Raw genomic sequence first — 27,869 nt, 5'->3', positions numbered from 1 at the left:
TCTCTACATGCTGCAGGTTTGAGGGTTTGGGTTATGGGAATCAGCGAAGGTCCAGGTCCTCCACTTGGATTTTTGGATTTGCAACAAGGGTTTAGGGGGGTGGAGTCAGATCTTATCTAGCCCCTTCCACTTGAATGGAGATTAACAGAATGGCACCTGACTCGCAGGACCTCGTATATCCGTGGCTCACACCCGACCGTCACTTTCTGCTCTCTTGGCATGTGGCTCCTGGTAGCCCTGCGCTGCACCGCTGCCGTCTTTTGTAAACGTGAGCCGAGTGCAGGTGTTTGCTGTGCGCTTTGACAGCGAGCTGCTCGCTTACGCGCCGCCTGTCAGCAGGCCCTCACTCTCACGCTGCGATTGCATGGCCCTCAGGATAGGCTTCGCAAACAAAGGGCCAGATTGACACACGTGCATTCGTTTGTGTGTGTGTGTAGGTATGTGTGTGTAGCCATTGTGCTGAGCGCTGATCTCAAGGGAGAAAGCATAAAAGGCTTATTGTAAGAGTGCGGTGCTTGGAACGCACCCTCCGGGTAGGTAAAGGAAGTAAAGACGACAAAAGTGTGTGTTAAACGTGTGTGTGTGTGTGTGTATGTCTACTTATTATGTAAAGTGCAGCAATAAAGTCATCGTTGTCAGCTCTCAGCCTGCTGCTAGCGGGGTTTTTTTTCTTATATTGTGTAAAACACTGGTTTTATACAATAGAAACATCTTAGCATTGATTTAATGCTAGCTAATTTTTGGAAGGAGTCTCCAGTGTCAGTAAGGCTTTTTAGCATTTTTTTTTTACTTTTTTTCAGAGAGAGAGAGAAAGTAACGTGAGGTAGTCAGGGATTTACAGTTGCTACAAAGTAAGCGATAAAACACTTCGCAAAATTGTTAAATGAAACCTTTTTACAGATTATAACTAAGTGCTTTTTTTAGCTTGTTAATGCTAAGATTTAGCACATCATGACCATTTATTGCACATTTCAGATAGTGTGTATTTAACGCTAACTCGTTAATGCTAACTCGTTATCGCGAACATTACACCGTTTAACTTACTGACACCAGAAACATTTACCTCACAAGCTCATTTTTACTAGTATAGCCAATGTATTGGGCCATTTAAAGCATTAGCTAAAGTTGTTTGATATGCAGTTTCACCTGATGGCTAAGATTAGCCTAACAATTCGATTATGTAGCTAATTAAGTTCTATATACATTCTTTTTTTCATTAGGATAGCAAACTCTAGATTAGCCTGACTAATTATTATAATTTGAATGTGAATAAAGTTTTAGCTTATAGAAAGCTGCAGCCTGCATCTGCAGCATGGAAGCGTTCAGTACTTATGTGTTTGTGCTCAGCATCGTTTCTAAAAGCGTACATACTACCATTTCGTGTCTTTCGTTCTACAACTTACCCTGCCAGCCGAGTCATTCACCAAGGATTAATAACAATTTGTTCATCAGCAGAAATATCAATAGGTGCCTCTGTAATTACAAGATTAGCAGATTAGTGAATAATGGGATCTAGAGATAAGAGCAGAGAGAAAGTGTGTGTGTGTGTGTGTGTGTGAGAGAGAGAGAGCGAGAGGTGAGAAAGCAATGAAGGATCAATTCGGTGCGATGTGTTAAAACACCAAGAGAGAGATTGAGAGTGTTTTAAAGTGTTTTTAAAAAGTAGAGATGATTAGGATTATAATCACATAAACATGAGGTATCCCATGGGTCGCAATTATATATAGATATATATACTTTCTGCTGACAGCAGTTTGAGCTACAGGAGCTCATCTGTTGGATCGGACCACACGGGCCAGCTTTTCATCCACACATGCATCAGTGAGCCCCAGCCGGCCATGACCCTGTCACCGGTTCACCACTGTTCCTACCTTGGAGCACTTTTGATAGATACTGACCACTGCAGAACGTGAACATCCCACAAGAGCTGCCGTTTTGAAGCTCTAACCCAGTCGTCTAGACATAAAAATTTGGTCCTCGCTCAAATGCTCACTCTTGACCATTTTTCCTGCTTCTAACACGTCAACTTTGAGGACAAAATGTTCACTTGCTGCCTAATAAAAAAATCTACCCACTAACAGGTGCCATGATAAAGAGATAATCAGTGTTATTCACTCACCGGTTATAATGTCACGCCTGGTCGGTGTAGATATACATTGTATACATGAGGAACATTCACACACCTGTGCTGTAGTTTCAGGTCCAGATAATATAACCATCAAGCTGCCAAGTACTTTAAATACAGCTGAAACGCTAGTGCACTTTTTTTGTGCCTGAGGCAAAAACGTTGGCTAAGGAAGAAAGGGAAGGTTATTCTGTATGAAGTATCTCTCTCTCTCTCTCTCTCTCTCTCTCTCTCTCTCTCTCTCTCTCTCTCTCTATCTGTCTATCTGTCTATCTATATCTATATATATTATGGTGTAACTGTGGACACAATTCACGGGTCGTTACACACCTCTGTTTTTAAGTAAAAATGTTTTATTTATTTATTTATTTTTAATTTATTAATTATTAACATTTGTAAATATCAACAGTTTACATTTTTTAAACTATCTTAAATAAAATGCCTGCTTGGTTAAATAATATATAAAATTATATTTTATAATATTTTATAAAAAATAAAACAGAATAAATCAAGTTAATGCAGTAGATTTTTTATGATATTGATTACATTCAGTAATCGTTTAAATTGGCACAGATTAAGTTGATTTAATCAAAATAATTGAATGAAAATATTAAATTAAATAGTTTACATTCCCCATTTGGGGAATACAGATGTGTGTATGCGTGTGTGTGTTTTACATTTGATATGAAATTTTCCAAAGAGATGTTTTAACTTAACTGTTCAACTTATTTCAGCATACAGTAACAAAAGCCTTCATTCCTTCCATCCTTCATTCAATGGGATTTTCTTGAAGCTAGACATAAAACGCAAAAGAATCCATAGCGCTAGCATCAGCCGCTAACCACTTCCTGATTAGCGGCTGACGCTAACGCTATGGATTCTTTTGCGTTTATATGTACGGAGCGAGTAGCCACAGTGTCACTGCGTGATGTGTCCCATCAGCTTCTTTTGCATGTACCAAAGACTGAATAGAAATACAGAGGTGATCAATTCCAATTGGATGTCACATAAACGGAGTATGACGTATTAAAATGCTTTTCAAAAAAAAGTTTAAAACAAGAATATAAATGATCAAAGTATAAAGTATACACTACAAGAATAAAAATAGGTGTTTTAATCGAGCGTTTGCTGTGGCTGCTCTTACGATGTGAAACAATAAAATGCCTTTTAATATAAAGTCAGCCTCAAATCCGGCGACTTTTACATTTTTGTTAAAATCTACTTTTTTTGGCTTTTGATTCCTAAACGATGTTACGTTTCCATTTAATTCCTTTTGTGTTTCTTGACTGATATTTGGTTGCGAATGCTTTATTTTTATTAGTACATTTTTTCAAAAAGCGCTTTGTTATATTACATAAAAAGCCTCCTGTTCAGCGTAAATCACCAGTACCTGCGGATAAAAAAGTGCAAACACCTCCGCTAACAGACTCTCTTTCATTCTCTCTCTTTTCCAGAGTGCTTGACGTCCAGCGTGCCGACTCCCCCACCCTGCCCCGCCCCGCCCCATCCCCTGCTACACCTGGGACCGTGGCTCATCCAGCAGGTCAAAGGTCATGCGCAGAATGGTGCCCAACATGGCCGCGCTGCTGTGTGTGAGCAGCCTGCTGCTGTCGCCGATGCTCGGTGGCTCGCTCGCCTTGTGTAAGTCCGAACGCATCCTCAGCCAAAGCTTTCTCTCACTTCATCGCTATTAATCCTGGAACTGTTTAACATGCATGCTGTAATGATCTGCATGTCGATCTGGACGTGTGTAACTGATCCTAGATTTTAATCTCTGTAAAATATCCAAATGGTTCAGAAAACTGTGCTGAAAATAACATTGGACGTGTTTTCCAGCAAACATTTAAATCTACTTAATAACTGGCTGTTCTCAGATCCTAATAGGGTTCTCAATGGAGTGCTTCTATTTATCGCAGTTGCACTGTGAGAGTAAAATCATTTAACTGTTGATAAAACACAAAAAAAAAAAACAGCATCGGTTTCATCTTTAATTGCTTTTACTTTTCCTAGTTTTCAGTTCACACGTTTTTTTTAAGTTTTTGCATCCGTTCATCACATCCTGTGTCCTGTTTTTTGTTCTACTTTGTGCATTCATTTTGCAAGATAAATGAACAAAAACACAGTAACCAATCCTGCATTGGTTGCGGTTGCCTCATTTTTAAAATCTTACCCTTCACCTGAGGTTATGATTGCTGTGTCTCTCTCTCTCTCTCTCTCTCTCTCTCTCTCTCTCTCTCTCTCTCTCTCTCTCTCTATTTCTCTTTCTCTCTCCCCACCCTTTAGTTCTAGGAAGCCCTGTTTCCTGTTAGTGAGGCTGAGAGTTACGAACGTCTCATGCAAGGTTAATATCCCAACATTTTTGCTAGATTAGCATTAATAAGATGTCACAAGCTCAGTGCGTTCATATAGAACTTGATTTTTTTCCGCAATTGACACGAGAAGGTTGTTGCTAGGCAACTGGGAAACGTTGACGCCAAGCATAACCGCCCGATACAGGAGAGTTCCCTTCATTTGTGGACAATGTAAAGGCAAAATGACAACGGGAACAAAAAACTGACCTAAACGAGAAATATAAACACAGAGATATTTAAAAAAAAAAGAGAAAAATAGAGAGCGACTTGGACATCTCCACTTAGCGTCAGTGGATGACCATTTAGGTAGCTGTCATGTAGCTGTTATCTGCGGTAACACAACAAACTATTTATCTCAGATTTGTTGCAAAATCACAAGAAAAGGACTCCATACAGATAAATTCAAAATATTTTCCCTCCTAGCATAGACAGCTAACAGAATTTCTAAGAGAGAAGGTGCGTTTACCAAAGCTTTTCACATGCCTGTCCTTCATACAGACGTTGTGATGTTAAAAATGAAAGAAAACTACTACAAAACAAAATCTTTTTCCTCAGATGTGTTGATGAATTACCAAATAAAGTGTGTGCAACTGTAACTATGCTTAGCCTTGGCCACCATTCAAGCTGCTATGGGTTTTGACACACGTCAAACGTTAACATCGCGTGAGGACTCCAGGATTTCAGAAATTGGATTAGTCAGAAAAGTGAGCCATCCGAGTGAAATCTCAAAAACACATCAGAGGCAGGTTCAGGTGATCGCAGTGTTACTGAATGTTGGGTAACTGTAGCTTTTTCACTTTTTCCGGTCAAGTGTGGGACGATGAGATCATGAGCAAGTAGAGGAAAGTCATGGTCCCTTAGGCCTACAGCTGCAATCACCTTCCCTATCCTACACACACACACACACACACACACACACACACACACACACACACACACACACTCACACACACACACACACACACTGTGAGGAACGCTGATTGGCTGTGCGATGGTTTCCTCCATCTCTCCCGGTCTTTAAGCTCTAATTGCACCTTAATTACGAAGTCTTTCATACATGCACCTGCTTCAATGAAAGCATTAAACTCCACATATGCACAAACAGACAAACATTTACACAAATCGTGCACGTGCGCACACACACACCCACACACACGCACACACAAACACACACACACACAATAGGCAGGTGAACCTGTAAATATGTGCACACTCCACTATATACTATTAGATGTATATTCTCTTTCTCTCACACTCTCTCTTTGTCTTTCTTGCTCTCTCTCTCTCTCTCTCTCTCTCTCTCTCTCTCTCTCTCTCTCTCTCTCGTTCTCTCTTTCACACACACACACACACACCAATCCTCCTCTCCTATGTCGACCCTTTCCCATAAATCAATAAGTAGAGAAGACGTTTTTTAATCAAAAAGAAAAAAGAGCCCTTGAATAAATCTTGTCTGCTGTAATAAAGCCTGGTGTGTGTGTGTGTGTGTGTGTGTGTGTGTGTGTGTGTGTGTGTGTGTGCACGCTCCTTGCATTATATTTAATAGATTAGCAGCAAACAGGTACAGATACACAAGCTCTCTTTCCTACATAAAGGAAACACTGTCAGAGAGGCATGAACTTTGCATCTGCAGTCCCAGTGAAGGAGGCGTGGTCTCTGCATCTGTCAGTCTCAGTAAAGGAGGCGTGGCCTCTGTATCTGTCAGTCCCAGTAAAGGAGGCGTGGTCTCTGTATCTGTCAGTCCCAGTAAAGGAGTCATGGTCTCTGTTTTTGTTAGTTCTATTGAAGAAGGCGGTGCTTATGTGTTTGTCAGTCCTATTGAAGGAGGCGGTGCTTATGTATTTGTCAGTCCCATTGAAGGAGGCGGTGCTTGTGTTTGTCAGTCCCAGTAAAGGAGGCGTGGCCTGTGTGCCTGTTCATCCCAGTAAAGGAGGTGATCAGTGTGTAATTGTGTTTGTAAAATTTGAAATAATTGAATTCAGTAACACTGTAAAACAGTGCATCAGAATCGCTCAACATCACATAGCTTTGATCTATTGACTGTTCCATATCATATGCCTTTATACATCGAGATGTGAATCGTATCTGTTAGGAGGCTGTGATACACAGTCCCACTCTTTTTTATCTCTTTTTATAGATTTCTCAGGGGAAACAGTTAATCAGATAACCCATTTATCTCCCCAATCTCCTACCAGCAGTGGGGGTCATTTTCCCACACTCCTCCACTGTAATACGCTCTAAAAACAGCCAGCCCCATGCATCCGGCCAGACCGTGCCCAGACTACACCCATCCCCTCTATTGCACTGTCGTCTAACACCCTCTGAAACCACCAGCCTTCACACACCCTATCCAAGGAGAGTGTTTGTCTCCCAGAATATTCTTCTCTCACCCCCCTGCGGTCCCTTCAGCGCCAGAAAAATCACTTGCTTTGTGTTTTTGCTCGCCTCAACATACACACTGGGTTATTGCTCAATAAATGGGGCCTCTGTTTTTCTCCAGGTTCGTGGTTATAGCACAATAAGGCTCTGGTAAAGAATCTATATTAAGGTATAGAGCCAGAACGTGTGCTATTTTGCATTACATTTTTTTACTCTAATGGCACTTTTACCACAGGATGCTTGTTATTTTATGATATTCCGGGAAAGCAGAATACAATGGAATGTTTCTATTGAGGAACACTAAGGTACTGAAAATACTCAGTCAGCAATTACGAGCTCTTTCATTAAAACTCTGGGGGCGAAAACCACGTCTTTGGCATAGACTGTGTAGTGTTGCGTAAATGAATGGAATTGTAATGTACGGCACACCGCACCACAAATGTAATATTTTTACTCAGAATATCTGCAAGTTAATTGCTGGATTCTTTATCTGTATTCATGTATAGCAGATTCCAGAGCTGTATATTGTATCTTAAAATGACAATAAAGACACTTAATTTGACTTGGAAATGGTGGATTATTATATCTAACATATATAATAAAGGAACAATCTGACCAAAATTTTAATGCACACAAAATTGCTAATCCAGAGCGACTTACAAATGGTTTATTTATACAACTAAGCAGTTAAGGGTCTTGCTCAAGGGCCCACCGGTGCCAGCTTGGTGGTGCTGGGATTTGAACTCACAGCTTCCAAATCAGAAGTCTAACATCTTAACCACTGAGCTACCACCTCCCATTTTTTTATTACAAATCCAGAGCCCGTCTCGGAAAACATTCGGTATGATGGAACACACCCTGGATGATATCGGAGTCCATCACAGGGTACCATATATACATGTTCATACCTTGGAGGAGTTCTATGTACCGCCTACAACAGTTTCTTTGGGAAGTGAGAGGAAATCTGGAGCACCCAAAGGAAATTCGGTACAAACAGTAACGTTAACTTGATTTTGGAATACAGTAATTCAAAAGCTCGCAGTTTATCGCGGTGGATAAACGGGACACCACCCCAAAAATGCTATTTTATGTATACAGTACTGTATTAATATTTTACTTCATTTTATAATTAATAATTATATTTGTATTAATACATTTCATTATTTCAAAATAAAGCTCCATAAAAACTATTCTCTATAAGTTTTTTGGTCTATCGTGCTATCCACGAGAAACCAGAAAAATCAGCCAAACTAATTAAACTAGTTATGTAGCAAATGCAAATCCGCGATTAACCGGGGGCGCGAGATTCGAACCGTGAGGGTAAAGCAGGGAGATTATTGTATCAACATTTTAGACATAATATGGTGAATAGTTTTGTTCCGTAAACTATTTTTTTTTTTTTTTTTTTTTTGAAATGCCAATAGGACATGTATTAACGGTTTCGATGTAATGCTTGAAGTAGAATTCTGTGGAGGGCTAGCTTAGTGGGAAGTGGTACCTCAGTAGTTTTGACTTACTTATCAGAAGGTTAGAGGTTTAAGCCCAGGTAAAGGTCCCTTGATCAAGGCCCTTAACCCTCTGTGCTCCAGGGACTCTGTAATATTTCTGCTAGGCTTCCTAATCCTGGGATATGCGAAGAAAGAATTTTGCTGTGCTGACAAGTACATGTGACGACTATAAAGCATTATTGATAGAAACACTGAAATGCACCAATGCAGCTGTAGTAAATATCACAACTCCCGGGACACCATCCAATCAAATATGTTGAACTTAACATATTTTTATGAATCAACCAATAAACCTTCAGTTAAACTGCTGGTGTGCAAGAACAATTGACAGGAGAAGCAAGCCTTAGCTGATTATTTCCCTTCTTGCTGCAATACTCACAATGCGGCTCGCGTTATCATGTAAATTATACCACTGCGTATTTAGAATGCAACAATGCAATTAAACAAAAGGGAGTTGCACAGCTAAACTACCGAAACACGGAAAGACAAGCAAACGATCCAGCAAATATGACGACGACTTCAGGGAGAAACGCGAACAGATATTTTTTGTTCCCTAACCTTAAGAAGAATTAAATTAGCCCAGTCCCAGGCTACATGAACCAATTCTTGGTATTACTACCAGTAAATCATTTTCCCCTCACATACAGTATTTCCATTTTCCATCCCCCTGTTTTTTTTGCTGAAAATTTTTTGGCCCTGTGCAATCTTTTTTAAGAGCATGTGTCTCCAAAGCGTGTCTTTGCCAACACCTCTTAATTTTGATGGACTTGAGTTCAACTTGACGGGCCGATTTCAATAATTAATTTTTCTTTGAAGCTGCCAAGTGAAAAACTTCATTGCGCCTGGGAAAGCTCACCAATCTCTCTCTCTTTAGCTGTCTCTCTCCACCTCTCTCTCTCTCTCTCTCTTTCGCTCTTTCTGCCTGTCTCATTCCCTTTGCATGTCTACTCAGTTTAAAGGTGGCTGCTAAAATCCCTCATTACCTGCTTCTTCCTCCACTCTTTCATAACCTCTTTCACCACGTCGAAGCCCACCTGCTACTCTAAATTCCCACTCCGAGCCGTCCCTATCAGCTCCTCTCAACGTCAGGGGTCCGGTCTCGCCGAAACGCTGCAGGTCGTTTCGGGATGCTTATTACATCAAATAGGTTTTTGCTCGCGTAACTCTTTTTAGTCCTTCTCGCTTTCTCGTTCCCTCTGATTCAAGTCTCGCAGAGCTTCGTCTGCCACCATGTTGCCCAAGTACTTGCCGTAGTTGTCGCCATCTGCAGCAGATGGCGTCACAGTTGACCTTCGTACCTCACCAGTCTCACATCGCCTCCTACCTCACTGCCTCCAACACCCCCCCCCCAACCCCCTTTGTCAGTAAGCACATTCACAGACTTCATGTTTAAAATGCGTCAGAGATTTGCCCCATGATAACTCTATAGAGCAATGAAAAAAATGATCCAATTGCATAATCGTTTGCTTACAGATGTCTGGATTATCATCCAGCATGACTGAGTGTTGATAATACTTCAAGTTTTTGAATAAGTTTTAATGTATTTTCGTATTCGCCCCCACACGATATATTAAACGTTGACCAGGCAGAGGTGTAAAGAGAACCTTACTGCAAAACTTCATTACAAGTCACCAATTCCAATATGACATTTTTGTAAAGGTCTGATTTGATCAGAACTTCAACAGTATTTTACTCATATAGAACATGGGCTCAATGATGCAGTAGTCCTCGGCACAAAGACTCATTTTAGTGAAAAACCAAAAAAGCATTTGCTTTGTGAGGTTTTGTTTCCTAAAATAGAAATCTGCATTAACCAAACATCAGCACAACAGCCTTTTCCACATGCCCGAATGAAACAAAGATCAAAAAGCAATCTTTTAAAAATGTATCTTCAATGAACAAATAATATTACAGTATAACACTAAGTAGAAGAACCATTAGTATTCAATTGACCAATCAAATGAATGTCATTTATTGTAGAGAAAGTAAAAACAAGTCTCAGAGAAGGCCAATATTTTTATTCAAGTCAAGTCAAGAAGCTTTTATTGTCATTTCAACCATATATAGTTGATGCAGTACACAGTGAAATGAATCAACGTTTCTCAAGCACGCTGGAGCTTCAGAAACAGCATAGAGCTACATCGATCTCAACAAAAGCTGCTTCTTAAAGTTTTTGGATTTTTTTCAAGCTCTTTTTGGACTAAAAATAAGGCCAGCAGTGCCAAAAAGTTGCTCATAGTCAGCAGATGTGGGTAGGGGAGTGATGAACCTTGATGACCTCTTCAACAGAGATGCACAATGTAATTGGTAGCGCTCATTGTTAATTAAAATATAGCAGAGTTATAAAGAACATATATCAGTTCATAAATGTAGTTGAGTAAAGAGTAAAAATTGCTTATATCTTTGATAATCAGTAAAACTAGAAAGTAGCCAAAAATTGTACACTAATGAAGAACATTTCCTCGAATACTTAACACCACTGTGGCCATGTCTCAGGGTCTTTTCACCTGCGAATCCTGAATGCACATCTTGACATAAACCAAAATGTACATAAAGATCTGTTTTTAAGATTTGAACATTTTGGAGCATTTATAAATGTCAGAAACCATAAAAGCACCCAGTTGTGCAACTTTTCATTCTAATGTAAGATCACGAATTTTACATTTACGGCATTTGGTAGATCTAGAGTGAATTTTACAACTGAGCAGTTGAGGATTAAGGGGTCTTGCTCAGGGGCCCAGGAATGGCAGCATGAATTGGCTTGGATTTTAACTCAAGACCTCCGGATTCAAAATCTAACACCTTAACTGCTAAGCTACTAAATCACTGACCTCCGTCGAAAAATAGCCTCTGGTCCAATGCGCTTCTTTCAGCTAGATAATTATTATCTATCTGCTACTGAAGCTAAAGACATTGCACTCAAGGATAACGAGGCAAGTCTGGAAGTTTAAAGAATGCATCACAGCATAAACTTTATTATAATAATAGCATTATTCATCACTTGGGTGAGCTTTGGCTCCGTTCGGTGGTTTGATCCTGAGATTCTTTGACAGATCTGTCTGCTGGTGGCCTCAAAGAGAAGAGACAGAGGGAGAAAAAGAAAACGAGGGAAAGAGAGAGAGAGAGAGAGAAAGATCGAGGGCATTTTTCAGGATCCAGTGCTCAGCAAGGAATGCTTTGATATTGAAATGCGGCGAACGCTAACAAAAGCGCGTCCAGAGTGGAGTGGCTTTCGAAGTCAACAGCTTCCGGCTCACAGAGCGCCAGGTCTACGGTCTGTTTTTGAAATGAAAATGTACAAAAAACAACGGCCTCATTATACACCCCTTTACATTCCTCTGTTACTTTTTCAATAAATTTTTCGTTCAAATGAATCGAAATTACGACTTTAGAGACTTTTGTTTTTCCTCCTCAAAGCCAACAAAAGAAATCACGTGTTCAGGAATCCAAATGAAAACAATGAACACTGCAGTATACATCAACACGTCTCACGCAGAGTGGCCCAATACCAGCTGGCTTTTTCTACAGGCTCTTTTTCCTGCTTAAGATGATAAAAATTCTGATTGTTTTTCTGATCTTATTCGCGATCTTATCGGGGACCCAGTGATTTTGGAGATACATCAGAGATCATTCATTAATTTTCACCCTGAAATGGACCAGAGATGATGGAAAGCTTTTCATAACATTGGTTTAATTGTTCCAAAAATGTTCCAAAAATGTAATATAATAAATGTTTTCAACCTGTAAAATTTAGCCAGTTATTGGCTTGTTTGTTCGTATAATTCACACCCCTCCTCTGGGAAAATGTTCCACTACATTTTAAAGTGTGCTTGTGGACATTTATGTTCCTCAGCCACAAGTCAGGTACTGATGTAGGTGAGGTGAGGAGACCAATGGTGCAGTCAACGTTCCAATTCATCCCAAAGGTGTTCAGTAGGGATGAGATCAGAGCAGACCACTCAAGATCTTTCTCTCCAAAACCATATAAACCATATCTTCATGGAGCTCACTTTGTAAGCCATCGCCATGCTGGAACAGCTTTGGGTTTTCAAGTTCAACATTTTATTATACCGTATCCAAAGACATCCTGTACAATTGTGTGCCTCCAGCTTTTTGGTAACAGTTTGGAAAAGAACCACATATTGCAGGAAAGGTCAGGTGTCCCAATACTTTTGTCCATATAGTGCTCTATCCTTCATCTTAATTTGGCCATGATTCGGTTGCATGAGAAATTTGGAAACTCCTAAAAGATTCCTATAACCCTAGGCTAAAATCTGTAGTTTTTGCTTTGACATGTTCACCGACAACTGATGGCCGTCACAATATTTTCTTTGCTCCGATGAAATTCTGGAAATTCTGGAAAACGACACGAGTCAGGTGTAGAGTACAGCGAAAGGGAAGCTTATCCAGTTATGGAGGGAAAAGGAGTGTTTATATGACGTTTTTATAATGAAGGCATATCATGAATGAGCGCTACAGCTTCTAGCTACCATCAGAGAGAACGCGGGTCTAAACATGCCACGGATTGATGACATGAAGCTTCAGACGAGTCTTTTTCTTGTGTGCTTTAGCTTCAGTTTTTGACTGTCGTACAGACATTAAAACAACTGAGATCCTACAGTATGACGTGAGGATCATGTTCATACAGTCTGACAAGCAACAATCGCAAAGCACTATTAAAATCGCACATCCCCCCATATTCGCCTCGGCTAAGCAGTCACACATCGAACCAAATGACGAGGGAAAAAAAAATTTATTTTTCCACAACACTTATTTCCTTCTCTAGCCAAAAGCAGCTTCCGAAGCACTCAGCTACATCTGCAGGTGGTCATTTATGAGAACTCTGTGAACCATTTCCTGTTCCCTCAGGAGGCTTTGAATAATGTTTGATTTTTCCTTCGGATCTCTGGGGCAGACATTTTAAAAGGGGCCACCATGTTTGCCTTCCTGAATTCTCCGAAACAGAATTTCACCTGTTGGCTCTGGACTTGTGCAGATTGTCCCAGAATGCTTTCAGTGGAGACCATTTTAAAATATTAGGAGATGCAGAACTTGAAGGTGAAGCATGTTGGGAACATGATAAAAAAAAAAAACACAACCCTCAGCCTTTTGTTGTTAGCGTTGCCAGAGACCACCTAGCTGATGGTGTAAAAAGGACTGTTTATTGAAATCAAAATTCAATAAAAAGTCTAATGCCCAAGGTCTCCCACACCACCCCACTGCTGCGCTCCCTCCACCGGCTTCCAGTAGCTGCACATATCAGATATAAAACACTGATGCTTGCCTACAAGATTAAAATAGACCAGCACCATCTTACCTCATCACACCTCTCACTGTACCACGCTGTCTGAGATGCTCCAGCACTGCTCGATTGGTACCACCTTCTCTCAGAATGAGAGGTTAGTATACTTTAAAGCTCTTCTCTGTTCTGGCACCGAGGTGGTGGAATGAACTTCCCCTAGATGTCCGTACAGCAGAGTTCCTGACTATCTTCAAGCGACGGTTGAAGACCTACCTCTTCCTGAAACACTTAAACTAACACTTTCCGTGTGTAGATTTATTTATTGATAGAGACCCAAAGCACTTTTGTATGTCGCTCTGGACAAGGGCATCTGCTAAGTGCCACAAATGTATATGTAAATGTATGTCTGATGTCACACCAAAATTAGTTTTCTTCCAATTTCAGTATTGGCAATTCCCATCTCATTATGAAGTCATTTTTTTATCACATGACACAATACAATCCATAGTGGTGAGGACTAGAGATGATTTTGCTAGTGATTAGGCCCTGATTCTTTCAGGGATTGTGACCACTAACCCACAGGAATCCATGGCGTCCTCCTGGTTTAGAAACAAGGCAATTTCTGCTGTCTCAGACTTTGCCAGGGTTCAAACCAGCAAAGCAAAACCTTAGGCAGCTACACAAGTTGCGAGGCTTTTGATCGGAGACGTGCAAGTGGGCAAATTCCGAACACAAACAAGGCCTCGATTTCTTTGTTAGGAACATCTTTGAAATCCTCCCATATGCCTCTACACATGTCGGCCACGGGGATCTGAGATGATTGGTGTTTTCTTTTTGTTTTGTTTTTTTCTCTCTCTCCTCCTCATTAAAAGAATCTTCCCAGCGGTCAACTACCCGTCACAAGAGAAAGTGAAAGTGGGGGACGTTTCCATAGTGATGACGAGGTCTTGATGAACAGCGTGTGGTGCTGAATTACACTTGTTTATTTTGGGGTCAGAGGTGCTGCTAGTTAGTGCGAGGCAGAGCGAGATAAAGCGAGATAGAGGATGCGCCTGATGAGACAGGAAGCGTCTGAGCCGGAGACTTCATCTCGAGGCAGCCTCTTTTCTCATCCACAAGCCGGCAAAATTGCCCCTTGCTGTGTACGAACAGCAGAGTGCGTATGCGTGTACAAAAGAACCTTGTCCAATCATTACTTGGAGCAGCTATAAAGTGGAAGCATGCCATGTGCACTTAATCATACCTAGCCCTCAAATTAGCTCTTAGCTCTCTCTCTCTCTCTCTCTCTCTCTCTCTCTCTCTCTCTCTCTCTCGCTCAACATATATATATATATATATATATATATATATATATATATATATATATATATATATATATATATATATATATACTTTTTTATCCCTCTGCACTAGTGTGCAGAGGGAACACACTCCTGTAATTGGGCCTTTGAATGGGAGAGGTGTGTAACACCCTTAATATGCCCAAATGTTCCGGTTCACCCCTTCAGATTAGCCTCAATCAGCGTTTGAAAGGTAGCTATTTTAAAAAAATGAGATAGACGATAAGTGCCTTTCACTCCCTTCTGTGCTTGTTGGGGAAGAAAAAAAAAAAACGTAAACGTAACGTGCTGCCATTTTGTGCTTCCACATCTCTAATTCCACTCATAATGGAGGCCTTTTTTCAGCCCCGAAAGGTTTCTATCGATTATAGTGTTAGTCATCTAACTGTGTGTGTCACCTCTGGCCTCCTATTACAGCCGACAGTGAGAGGCACACTGAACAGAGGGGGCAGAAGGGGCTTTCTTATCAAATAGGTCCAGATGGAGCGTCTCAAAGCGGATGATGTATTTGGAAATAAAATGAAGTGCCTTCATCCCCAGAATGGCCAAATCCACCATCGGTACAGCTTTTTTCCCCCCCTCTCCGTTCTTCTATACTTTCTAACTCGCGCTTTTCTTGTCTCTGATAGCGGCGGCTGGTTGGGCAGTTATCGGTTTGATTGCGTGCTTAGAAATTCCACCATCCTCTTGTCTGGCCACACATTAATCTCCTGTTAAGCTAATAGACTCGTAAATCCCCTGTGTCTTTGCTCGTCCTCTGGCGTCTGGTATACAATGCGATTGATAAAATGGATAGTTTTAAGTTCTGAAATCTGATTGGCTGATATACTTTTTGGCATACACACACACCTGTGACTGAATCACAAAAATGTAATTAAGTATTGATGCACTGATGCGGCAAGGTTTAAAACCAATATACAATAACTGTTACATTGATGTCCAGTGCATCTACACTGCTTAAAATACCCCATATATACAGTATATTATATATCCTCTTATAAACACATCTATCCATCAGATTTCTATGTGCTGACTCGGTCCACAATTTATTTTGGACCCTATTATTTTAAGCTCCACTATTCTCTGAAGATGTTCCACTAGATTTTGAGACTTGTGCTCATTCAGTCACAAGGGTGTGAGTAACATCAGGTACCAATGTAGTTGAGGTGAAAAAACCCCAGGTACAGTCATCATTTCAATTTATACCTTCAAAAGGGGGTCCAAAATGGCTGAGAGCTCTATAGCAGGAGATCTTCCTCTCCATACCATGTAAAGTATATCTTCATGGGGCTGGCTTTGTGCACAGGGGCATTGTCATGCTGGAACCGGTTTGTGCAGCCAAAGACAATTGTGTGATGTAATTTTCGTGCTAACAATTTTGCGAAGTACCACATACGGCTGGAAAACTCAGATGTCCCGATATTTAAATAAAGGTTAAGATCAAATCTATCTATTTCTTGTGCAGATATTTGTACAAATGTACATTTTTGTTTACAGCTATGGCTGTGAGAATACTTTCGAATGTTATAATCTATTGCAAGTAAATGGAATGAAACCTGCAACCGGAATTTTTAATCCAGAATTTTTGGCAACATACTTAAAAATGTAAAAAAATCAGGCAAATCAAACATAGTATAAAGGTGTAGAGATCACAGCATGATTACTAGACACACCAAAAATATCCTCGCTACCAGGATTCCAAGAAAACTGTAGTATGATGCAGTTTGAGGTTTTAGGGATGTCATTGATTAGAAGAGGTGATGCAAATCAAATTACATGTAACTTGTCAGGATGCCTTCCTTCATTACCTTTGGCAAAGTCATTATATAACAATGGAAACATCATAATCATGTTAGAATGGGCCTCAGTTCCTTCACAGCCTTTCTCCGGTTTGAAATGGTAAGTCATTTGGAGAACAGCGGCTTGGGAACAGAACTAGGCTAATGTCGGTGTAAAGGTTAATTATTTAAACGATGCTCTGTCGCTCTGGCTTTTCATAGAGTTTATTTTACTCCACCTTATACACACTAGCATAGTTTTAAAAGAATGCATGGCAGAACAGCGATCTGACAATGACAATCGTGTGAGCTATTTATTCTCCCAAGCCTCAACTTGCCCAGCTAGGTGCTGGTCATTACCTTGGTGGTTTGCTAGATCTTGATCTTCCCTAGATCCGATTCGTTACTCTGGGATACAGTGTCAGAGAAAAAGAGGGGGGAAAGAAGAGAATATATGACTTTCTATTTCATTAATTTCAAGTTGTGTACACAACCGTGAACCAGCAGAGCAACATTATTACTTCTTCAGCGACCTTTTGCTTGTCTACACCCACCTACACTATCGGTCGGTCGTTTTAGTTGTCAAATTCATCGAATTAAGTTCTCATTGCAAAAAAGAATATTAGGTATAAAAAAAATTTTTTTATGAGGTAATGAAAAGGTGGTGAGTCACGTAGGCTTTATGATTGCCCTGACTACAGTCTGCTGCCTGTAATGTCCTTTCTCATGTTAATACCCACAAATTACAACAAAGTAAAGAATAACAAAAGCAGGGAGGGCCGATAAAGGAAATGGATCAGTAATTGGTTGGTGTGAAGCGGCTTGACGAGGGTTCAATCCCACTGTTTATTCCATTTACAATCCTGTAGTGTTTTACTACAGGAATTTATCGATGAATATAGTGTTTCGCGTGTACTGTATGTCTGTAGCATGTATAAACATGTATTTTTTTTGTCTCTTCCATCAGATCTGTCCTTAACGATAGACATCATCTTTCTCTCTCTCTCTCTCTCTCTCTCTCTCTCTCTCTCTCTCTCTCTCTCTCTCTCTCTCTCTCTCTCTCTCTCATTCTCTCTCTCTCTCTCTCTCTCTCTGACATTCTTTCTATTTACCCCAGTGAGATATGGGACCTAAGGCAGCTGGATTCTTAACAAAATGTCTTTACTTAGGCTGTTCCAATAATCACAGGCAGACACACTCTTCAATTTAACATATCAAAAATCCTTAACATAGGTAAATAAGGTCACTGATGAGGTCAATATACTCTTATTTCCAAAGGTCTTTATTCAAGGATTTGGGCACTGATTTCGTAAAACCTTAATGCTACGTTTAGTATTAGTGGATTGTCTGCTGATACGTTTACATTGGGGAGGTGGGGGAAGTGGTAGCTCTGTGGTTAAGGCTCCACCCTTGTGGCCCCTTAACCCTCAGTGCTCCAGGGGTGCTGTATTCTGGCTGAGCATTTAAGATCTCTGGGATATGCAAAGAAAAAATGTCACTGTACTTTAAAAAGTATGCCATTTGGCAGACACCCTTATCCAGAGCAACCTGAGCATTTGAGGGTTAAGTTCTTTGCTCAAGAGCCCAGCAGTGGCAGTTTAATGGTGCTGGGATTTGAACTTTTTATCTTCCGATCCAGAGTTCATTGCCTAAACCACTGAGCTACAACCTTACATGGCATGTATGTTATTTATCCAGAGCAACTTACAGTTATCTCAACTAGCAGCAATGGGTTTAGGGGCCTTGTACAGGGACCCAGGAGTGGCAGATAGGTGTGGCTTGGATTTGAACCCATGAACTTTGGATCCAAATTCAGTGCCTTAACTATTAAACTACCAACTCCTATACAAGGCTGTACCACCTAATACATTTAGCAAGTTGTAGTTGCTAGACTGCCCGGTATGTAGGAAATAAAGGATCAGTCAATAAGGTTCTAAGAAGGTTAAACACCACCAGCACCGCCAAATTGTGTCCTTAAGCAAAGCCCTTAATCTTTAATGGTTCATTACTTTATTTTAATTCTGCTTTTCCTGGTGGTACTGTAGTCAGTAGATTGAGTAACTAAGCACAGCCTTCTCTATACCCCCAACCACAGATTCCAGCTCCTCCTTAGAGGATCCTTAGACATTCACAAGCCAAACGCTTGTGAGATATCTCTCCCCCCCACAGTGCTCTTTGTTCACTAGGACATGTTAAACACACCTGACACGTGGCCAGCCTTATACGGTTCCTAAACTCCTAAACCTAAACTGGCTCCTCTCAATTTATAGGCTGGATTTTCCTTTTTTTTTTTGAGGCCACCATCCCTGCAGCAGAACCTAATTTCTACTGACTGTATTTACAGCCTTATTCTTTCACTTACTACTACTGTATAGATGATTGAACAGAGCGCATTGTCTGCGAATTAAGCTCCTGCTTCTCAATCACAGACCAGTACAGTCCAAAATGTCTGACCTGTTCGGTTTTAAATGTCTGTCTTAGACCTTTAGTCACAAGACTAGCAGTTCACTTGACTCCCTTCCCTTTGTATCATGTTGACATGCCTACAAATCCGTCGTAAATGTATGCTTTGAATGAAAGCATCAGTTCATTTAAATGAAATGTCATGCCACCATAGGCAAATAATGCACATGTGGTTTTTAAGACTATATGCAGTTACAGTGGGAAAAAAAATTCAGTATTCTTATTTTAGATTACATTATAGCCTCAATCGCTTTAGACCAGGGGTCCTTCAACTACGACCCGCAGGCCAAATACAACCCTCCCCCACATTTGAAACAGCCCTCCGAGCAATGCCAAATACATATTTTAAAATGTCATTTATTTTAAATATATGTTGCACTCATATCAGAATCTGTATTTCATAATAAAGGTTGGCTTTCAAACTAAAATTTCTCTTAGTTATTAATAGAGGTTGAGGCACCGATAGTTTTTCCAGCTTGCAGTCTGCTGTCATTACGAGAGCGGCCTCTAGAGGCTAATCACTGATGTGCTGTTTTTTTTTTACAAGCAAGCCCTATATTATATTTATTATTTAGAATTTATTAATTACATAATGATATTTATTAATTAATACATTCATTTATTTATACATATTTATTTGTAATTAATACAACATATTTTCTCGTTTAAATAATACTGGTAGTCACCCATGTAATTTTCTGTTACAGACCGACCAGGTTGCTCAGCTTTGTTCTTGTAGTACAGATTGCTAATGATTCATAGATATGCATGATTTCATGGATGGATGGATGGATACTTTATTCATCCCAATGGGAAATTTACAGGCGAAAGAGTGATCCTCATTACGTGATTCGCCCCCACCACTGTGTCTGCGTCAGCCCCTATGAACAAGTGCCTCGATGCCTCATCCAGCATGACTGATTCTAAACATTGGCATTGAACTGGTTTATTGGCACGCTAAGTGTGATTTCTCCAGACATGCTGTGGTGGAACCTAGCCACTGCGCCATCCTCCAAATACAATTGGGCAAAATTGGGGTCACTAGCTATCCAGTGCATTCGCGTGCCCTTTACAATGTCATTGTGATCAGAAGCTTGACATCCTTTTAGCGTGTGTACTGCTTTTTTTTCCCGCTTATAATCCTTAATTCCCAATGGAGGAAATAGCATCGGAAAGCCTCGTGGCAACGTGACATCAAAGTGTGGCGTGACCACGTTTGATCCTTTCTGCAACAAGCTGCATGACTCACACAATTTAAAACGAGTGCTCAAGTGTGTGTATGTGTGTTTATGTCTGTACAATCAGAGAGTGATGGACCTCGGACTTGCAAAGCAACCGTTTATTTATAATGCCTTGGCTCCATCACTCTCGCTCTCTGTGCTTCACTTCTTGTCCTGCATAAATACAGGAACTCAACTTCACGTGTGTTTATTTTTTCCCATGGAGTCTACTCAGCCCGCGGACTCTTAATAATTAATCTAATGTGCATGCTGTCCTGTTTGATCATCCCTCCGTATATGTGTTTTCACCTGTTTCTTTAACGAGTTACCCGTGAGAGCTTCTTTATATGTCTGGTTGCATTTACCTTGGCCTTTGTTTAGAGGAAATGTAGGCATCCATGAAAGACTTTTTTCTCTCTATGTAATTCAGATTCATCCCGGCCCCATCAAATATTCATTGATTAATGTGTTTTCATGGGTGCTGTTAGATATTTAGGGACATGTGTGAGATTTTCTCAGATGAGTGCAGCAAAGCCTTAAAATCAAGACAAAAGGCGCCGTAATTTTTTATTCATTGTTCCTTTCAAATATTAAAGGTCAATATGTGCAGATTGGCTGTAGCATAATTACTGCCATGTTGATACATGGGAGCAAGTTATCACTGGGCTCAAGTGTTAGTCGACCATGATCTCTGTCACTCTGTCTCATTCTTTTGGGGAGGGATTTTTTTTTTAGTACTTCCGCTCGCTCCATTTCTAAAAGCTCTCCATTACCCAGATGAGAAAGCGCCAAGCCCACTTCAATCCCAGACCCTCATTATACCTCCTTTGTGTTATGGCTGATTGCACCGGCAGTTAATGTTGCTGCAACATGCTTCTAATCATTTATTTTTGCTCCATGCAGTTCTTGCTACTACAGTGGCCTTCCGATAAATTTTAATAAGCGCCTGGTGTTGATTTTTTTTGATGTTGTTGTTTCCTTTACCAGCTGCACCCAGGTTCACCAAAGTTCCTGTAGACATGATCGGAGTCTCGGGAGGAGTGGTGTCCTTCGTATGCCAGGCGACAGGGGACCCCAAGCCTAAAGTGACCTGGAATAAAAAAGGGAAGCGTGTCAACTCTCAGCGTATCGAGGTGAGTCACAGGAGTCACACTCAACACACCTCAGTAAACAAAGAAAAAAAACACACCATGCACCCCCCCCCCAAAAAACAACAACAACACTATTCTGTTCACCCAAACGCGAATTCCACAGTTATCATTGTGTTGTACGCTCTGCACAGAAACAAGCTGCGCCTCATTTATGATGTTTGTCTGCTGTGTACCTCTGTCATTGCACAGATGGCGGCTGTAGAGTCTTGATTGATGCTCAGCACGCCTTAATTAAAACTGGCTCAGTGCTAACCATACCGTCAACGTTCAAAACTTGACTCGACAGATTCCATAACGCTCCCACGGATCGCCAGTCTCGTCCTTTCGCCTTCAGCGTGTCGTCCAGTTTCAAGAGTTTTTATTGTATTTTTTTTAACGATCTTGGCTCAAATGATCGTCTCCTTATCATTTCAAAGTGGCTTTATGAGGAGTTTAAATTGATTCGAGTTCCCTTCCAGCCATTGTTTGGATATCGATCCGTGCACTCGCAGGCTGGTGTGTCTCCTTAACGGTGCCTTTAAAGTAAAAAAAAAAAAGCCCCCCACAGTGTAAGCTCCTGACTAACAATGGCGACCTGTACCTTTACCATCCAGTTAGGAAGACGCCCCATGAAATAGCATTCACAATATAAGGTTTTTAATGTATATTATACTTAAAGATAAAATACATGGCCATGGTGTCTGGCTAGACATTAAAAATGTGAGATTTTGCGACCTCATATTAACGCCATGTTTTTAGAACAGGATGTTCAACAAGCACATATGGCAGTCATTGTCAGGAGTCCACATACCTATAGTCATATAGTGTATTCTGTGTGAAAAAAGATGAAATAAAACCAGATGTTCTTTACCTGTTCTGTCTCTAAGACAATCTACCTCTACCTCTGCCATTTAATCTGTATTTTATGTCACTCTCAGGACACGCCTCGGCCTTGGTAGTGTTGCGATACATCATATTCAAGTAGAACGCGCTTGAGAAACTGTTTAGGAGAAATCAATCTATGTAGAAAATATTAGTCACAAATAATTGGTCACAGTATAACACATCTACTACTAATTATATATAATTTTTTTTTAAATTGTTGATGAAAGACGCATATCAGTGAATCTTACCATCCCTAATATATATATATATATATTTCATATAAATCTTTTGAACATCTTTATTTTCCTGCAGACCATCGAATTCGATGAAGGTGCAGGAGCTGTGCTCCGTATCCAGCCACTGAGAGCTCCACGAGACGAGAACATCTACGAGTGCGTGGCTGAGAACAGCGAAGGCGAAGTCAGCGTCCAGGCCAAGCTGACTATAATTAGAGGTAACTCGGTCTTTTCAGTCTGTGTTTCTTTGCTGTACCATCTGTGCGAATACTGGCAAGTTAAAGGAAACAAAGACATGATTTGCATAAAGTTTTGTCAGAAGTATTTTCAGCTTTATTTGTGGACAGATTAAGTGCAAGCAAATATTGCTTGTTTGCCGTAATATCTTGCGTGGATGCGAAACAAGCGATGGCATATTCTTCTCGAGCCCGTCCCTCCTAGCACAGCAGCAACCATTTAATCCTGACAAAAAGGTTTTCCCCAACCTGCACTTGAGCTACATTGCAAACAGCAGGTGTTACTTCTCAGGTGGACATCCTGCTCTACATAAACAGAACTTAACATGGCCTTGACTAACAAGGTGTGGTCCAGTGGGGCAGCCCAATTCAGTTTCCTAAACAGTCCAATCATTTCATCTGGCCAGGAGAGGCAGTGTTTCCTCGTTCTGCGCGGCATTATTTATTTCCTGTCCATGCTCTGAGCCCAAGCCATCTGCCTCGTTACTGCCGAGCGCCTGTCCTGGCAGCAGCAGGGGCTCCTCGCTCGGCCATGGCCCAAACGCACCGTTCTTGTAGGCAGCCCAGTTTTACATGAAAATCCAGGCTTTGGCAAGGCCCAAGGAGCTCAGCAGGGAGTAGAGGTCCCAGCACTGGGGGGGAGTGGCTGCCCATCCTCCTCCCTCATCCATCTGCTCTGAGCTTTCCTGAGCGAAGAGCTTTATCAGAACCGCAGCCACGTAAACACACACACACACACACACACACACACACACACACACACACACACACACACACACACACACACACACACACATTCACACACACTTGTGCAGAGATTCAAACCAGAATTCCTACCAAACTGCACTGAGCATACTTGGATACCCTGCACACTGTCAACTCACATACACATGCTGTACATTTTTACATGCATCATTTACCTCCCACATTATGCCTGGCAGGAGGAGACACTGATAACTTTTTAATTTTGGCGGTTAGCTTCATTGACTGTTTAGTCACCTTGGCCTGGGCAATTTAGCCCTGCTTGGATCTGACACCAGGCTGGCTTTGCTGCAAAGCTGCTTGGATGCATTTTTAGCCACCTCCTGGCTAGAGCAGTGCACAACAACCGTGAGCCGAATGCATAATATTAGCCATCTGCTTTTTCTCCAACATCTCCTTTAGTGAGTCCTTTGAGAGTCCTTGGTGTACTCGTGACAAGAAGAAGGAAACAGACACCTGCACATTCCCGTGCTTCTTCCTTGATATGGTGTTGTGAACATATCTTCTCTCTCTCCCACTCTTTTTCTTTCTCTCTCTATCTATCTCTCCCTCTTTCCCTCTCTTGATTTGTTGACCCTGGCATCTTGCCTACTTATCATCTGCCAACCTGGAGCACTTGATACGGTCCAACGCAAACAACAGCCCAGGTCTCACCATCTGCCCGCTTCCTGATATGTGCTAGACGGACACACACTGTTTAGCAGCCCGAGGTGGTGCTGACGCTGGGAACACTGTTCATCGTGGTCACAAGATTACTTTTTTTCTTTTAATCTACATCTCGCTTCATCTTGTCGCCTCTGAAGCGATACAGGCATGTGTTCTCCGTGACCCTGACTTCTCTAAACTCTAGTTGCAGGGACCTCGTTAGTGCGGTTAGTGCTGGAAAAGACACGCCGCTCCCAGCCCAAGCCTGTTTGATAAGGAAGCCGTTTAATTGGCCATTCTGCTGCAGGACAAGACGTGTTTGTTGCAGACTCCTTTTGTGCCGTTTTAATTAGACCGCTTTAGCCCCTGAAATCCAAACCCTGCCAAGCCCCTTTATTTCCCACTCATCTCTGACCTTTTCTCTCTCACTGACACTATTTTTGAATCCACACTTCCTATTTATCGTGTGGAAAACACTTGCTTCTCTTGACTGTTATTTCTGAGTGGCATAGAAGAAGAAGAGATGTCCATGCTGTCTCTCAAGCTGCTCTGTTGAGCCTTGGTGGTAAAGCCCAAGTTACTGAGTCATTGCTTTTCACATCTCATCCCTGCCTTCTCTGCAGATTGGCTTCAAATTATGCGCTAACTAGAAGTCCACCACCGGTGGTGGATTTTACTAATATTGGTAACTAGGTTGGATCGCACTTGCCAGTAACCGATTAATTGACCAAATGTTTTTAAAATGGATACTGGATTAAAAAACAAACACAACACTCCATCTACAATAGTAGAACTTTTATAAAAAATTAAAAAAGACTGAATCATGAAACAGTGCTAACAAATAAATATGAATATATGAATTAATAAACACAGTCTATAATGAATACATTATAAATAATAAATGTAATATAGCATTCTTCGTGCAATGTGCAGTGATTTACCTCTAGAGGCCGCTCTCATAATGACATAATCTCATAATTGTTTTTTAATTGTGCCAAGAAATGATGATGATGATGCAAAAATGGTGGATTATACAATCTTTTACCACCAATTTCAAAAATTGCCAGTGTATTTGACCAAAATCAAGAGGGTTGGTGACAAAACTTCTAAATATGACTGACTTTAGAACTCTTTATGATATTAAAAATATGAGCGTACATGTGGCATAATGAATATAACATCTAGTAAATATAGCTTACACTTTATATTAAGGGGGAAGTGGTTAAGATGTTGGCCTTCTGATTAGAAAGTCGGGAGTTCAAATCCCAGCACTATTAACCTGCCAAGGCTGGGCCCTTAAGCAAGGCCCTTAACAATTAAATGCTTAGTTGTAAGTTACTCTGGATAAGGGCTTCTGTCAAATGCCATTAATATATATATATATATATATATATATATATATATATATATATATATATATATATATATATATATATATATATATATACCCGTTTCCATTCACAGACTGAGGAGAAAGCGTAGTCGGGGTGTGTCTTTTGGTACAATTGTAGTTTTCAGGTCTGTCATTATTAAGATTTTCTGTATAGCATTGCGGATTGACTTAGCCATTAGCAAACCCCAAAGTGTTTTACTGTGCATTAGTGCAGCAGAGAACAAACCCATTCCTGACTGAAGAAATGTGTGGGGTCAGGTTGAGGGAACGAAAGACAAGGTACAAGAATGAACCATTGAATTAAAAGGTGCACTTAGTCTTGGTCTAGCTTCAATTTCCTGGCTAGCATATTGCTTAGACAGCAGTATTGTGTAGACAGCAACAGCATATTGCAAAATGTAGTCGCATGCCTGAGTTACAAATCAGTCCCGTTTTAGTTTTCATGGAGGAAGCCAAATAACAGCCGAAACTTTGACAAGACTCTGGGACTCTTTCTTTATGTGGTGTGCTAACAGTGAAATATGGAAGTCACTGTGGAACTGGCCACATCGGGCTTTAACAAGGATAAGTTCAGCATCCATTTTTGCCAACCACTGTTTATCTGGACACATATTTTATCTGTAGATTTTTTGTAATAGAAAAATTACACTCGGTTAACTCTCACACTCGTTTCCTTCTTTTCCTTTCTAAATCCGAATCCATCGTTGGGGTCTTCAATTAATTACAATTACAGGTATTGAAAAAAGTAACTATTATGTGTAATGTGACCCTGAAATCTAAATAAGTGTTTCAAAGATTTTGTGTTTTGTGGGGACAGGATGTATACATAGACACTCACTATAGTTAGCTAGTTTGCTTAGGTACTGGTAAAGTTGTTTTGGCTTGGCGGGATTGTGGTGTTTCTCAGTTGGCAGCAGCGTAAATAAGTTAAGCGCATTAACATGCCAGTGTTCTGACTTCCTGTTTTAGAAGCAAGTATGTCAACCGAAGCGGTCAAACCAAGCCATTTCATGGGAGTTTTTTGCTTCAAGGTTAGAGACTGTGTTCCAGCCTTGAAACCATAGTCTGTTCCTGTGTCCCTGCATAATTGATGCAGTCCTTATCCTCTCTCCAACATTAATCCCTCTGTCGATGGCTGATCTTAGCTTTGTCAATAATGCTCAGTAATTAGCAGTGACCCGTGTGACTAGCTACCAGTGGTGGACGATTTACACAAACCATGTACTTGAGTAAAAGTAAAAGTGCTCCCTTTAACCTCACTTGAGTTAAAGCTTAAATGTTTTTGCCTTCAAATGTACTTAAGTATCCAAAGTACTATGATTTATTTTGGCTATAATGTTCCTATGATCAAGACACTTTGCTTAATTAACTCAGTTTATCTGAAAAGATTTTAATGTTATTTTTGGCACACTAATCTATTAATAGAATGGTATTAATTTATTCAAACATTAAAAAAAATCTATTAAAATTATGAGCTCAAAACCTTTTTAATTACAAAATAAAACAAGGTCACGGGTGTTGTGGAAAATTAGAGTCAGGAGTTTCTTTCATTATTTATTTCTCTCAAAATGTTCTACTTGCTGTTGAATTGATGCTGAACTGTATGTTGGTGATGAGCAGATACCACCAAGCAGCAGTCAAAACAAGTTCAAAACAGAGCACACGCACGAACCTGTTGTTGGCTTGCTGCGTGTTTGACGAGTTAAGTTTTTATCCACGCTTAAATTAAAATTAACGACTGATTTTGTTAAATGTAGTAAAAAAGTAAGATATTTAATTTTGAAATGTAGTGAAGTGAAAGTAAAAGTTTTCCCAAATGGAAATATTTCAGTAAAGTACAGATACACGGAAAAGCTACTAGAATACAGTAACAAATTACTACTGCTAGCTAGCATGGTCTCAGGTTATGTTATTGAAATTCGCCGTAGTGACCACTAGTGCAAGAGTGGAAGATGCTGCCACGTTGGCAGCAATACATTAATGAGCGTTCTTTTGCTATTTTGATAGCAGTGGAAGCTTGGAATGGAAATGTAAGGTGACTTGCTTATAGTTACCCCCCCTTGTCACTCAATTAAAAATAAATGAAATAAAACAGTTTGTGCTTTCAAGCTAACTAGAATATTCCATTTATCTGACCCATTTTCAAGTGCATTCATTCTAAATGAAAGCTGAAACT

The 27,869-nt window shown here is 40.5% G+C and overlaps 1 protein-coding gene across 19 annotated transcripts in view; it reads left to right on the top strand.

Moving 5' to 3' along the window:
• Positions 1-27,869, top strand: part of ptprsa (protein tyrosine phosphatase receptor type Sa) — a 276,827-nt gene that overhangs the window by 126,304 nt on the left and 122,654 nt on the right. For all 19 annotated transcript variants that reach the window (XM_083558977.1, XM_083558975.1, XM_083558972.1 and 16 more), the window contains 3 exons: positions 3,580-3,766; positions 21,394-21,539; positions 22,734-22,875. In XM_083558977.1, the coding sequence (XP_083415103.1) occupies positions 3,679-3,766; positions 21,394-21,539; positions 22,734-22,875 (376 nt within the window). In that variant the 5' untranslated portion in view covers positions 3,580-3,678. The remainder of the gene's footprint in view (positions 1-3,579; positions 3,767-21,393; positions 21,540-22,733; positions 22,876-27,869) is intronic.

Source organism: Silurus aristotelis (assembly GCF_946808225.1).
Source record: "Silurus aristotelis genome assembly, chromosome: 13".
Lineage (NCBI taxonomy): Eukaryota > Metazoa > Chordata > Actinopteri > Siluriformes > Siluridae > Silurus > Silurus aristotelis.
Note: the sequence above shows the minus strand (reverse complement) of the source record. Positions and strands in the feature narration are given on the sequence as shown.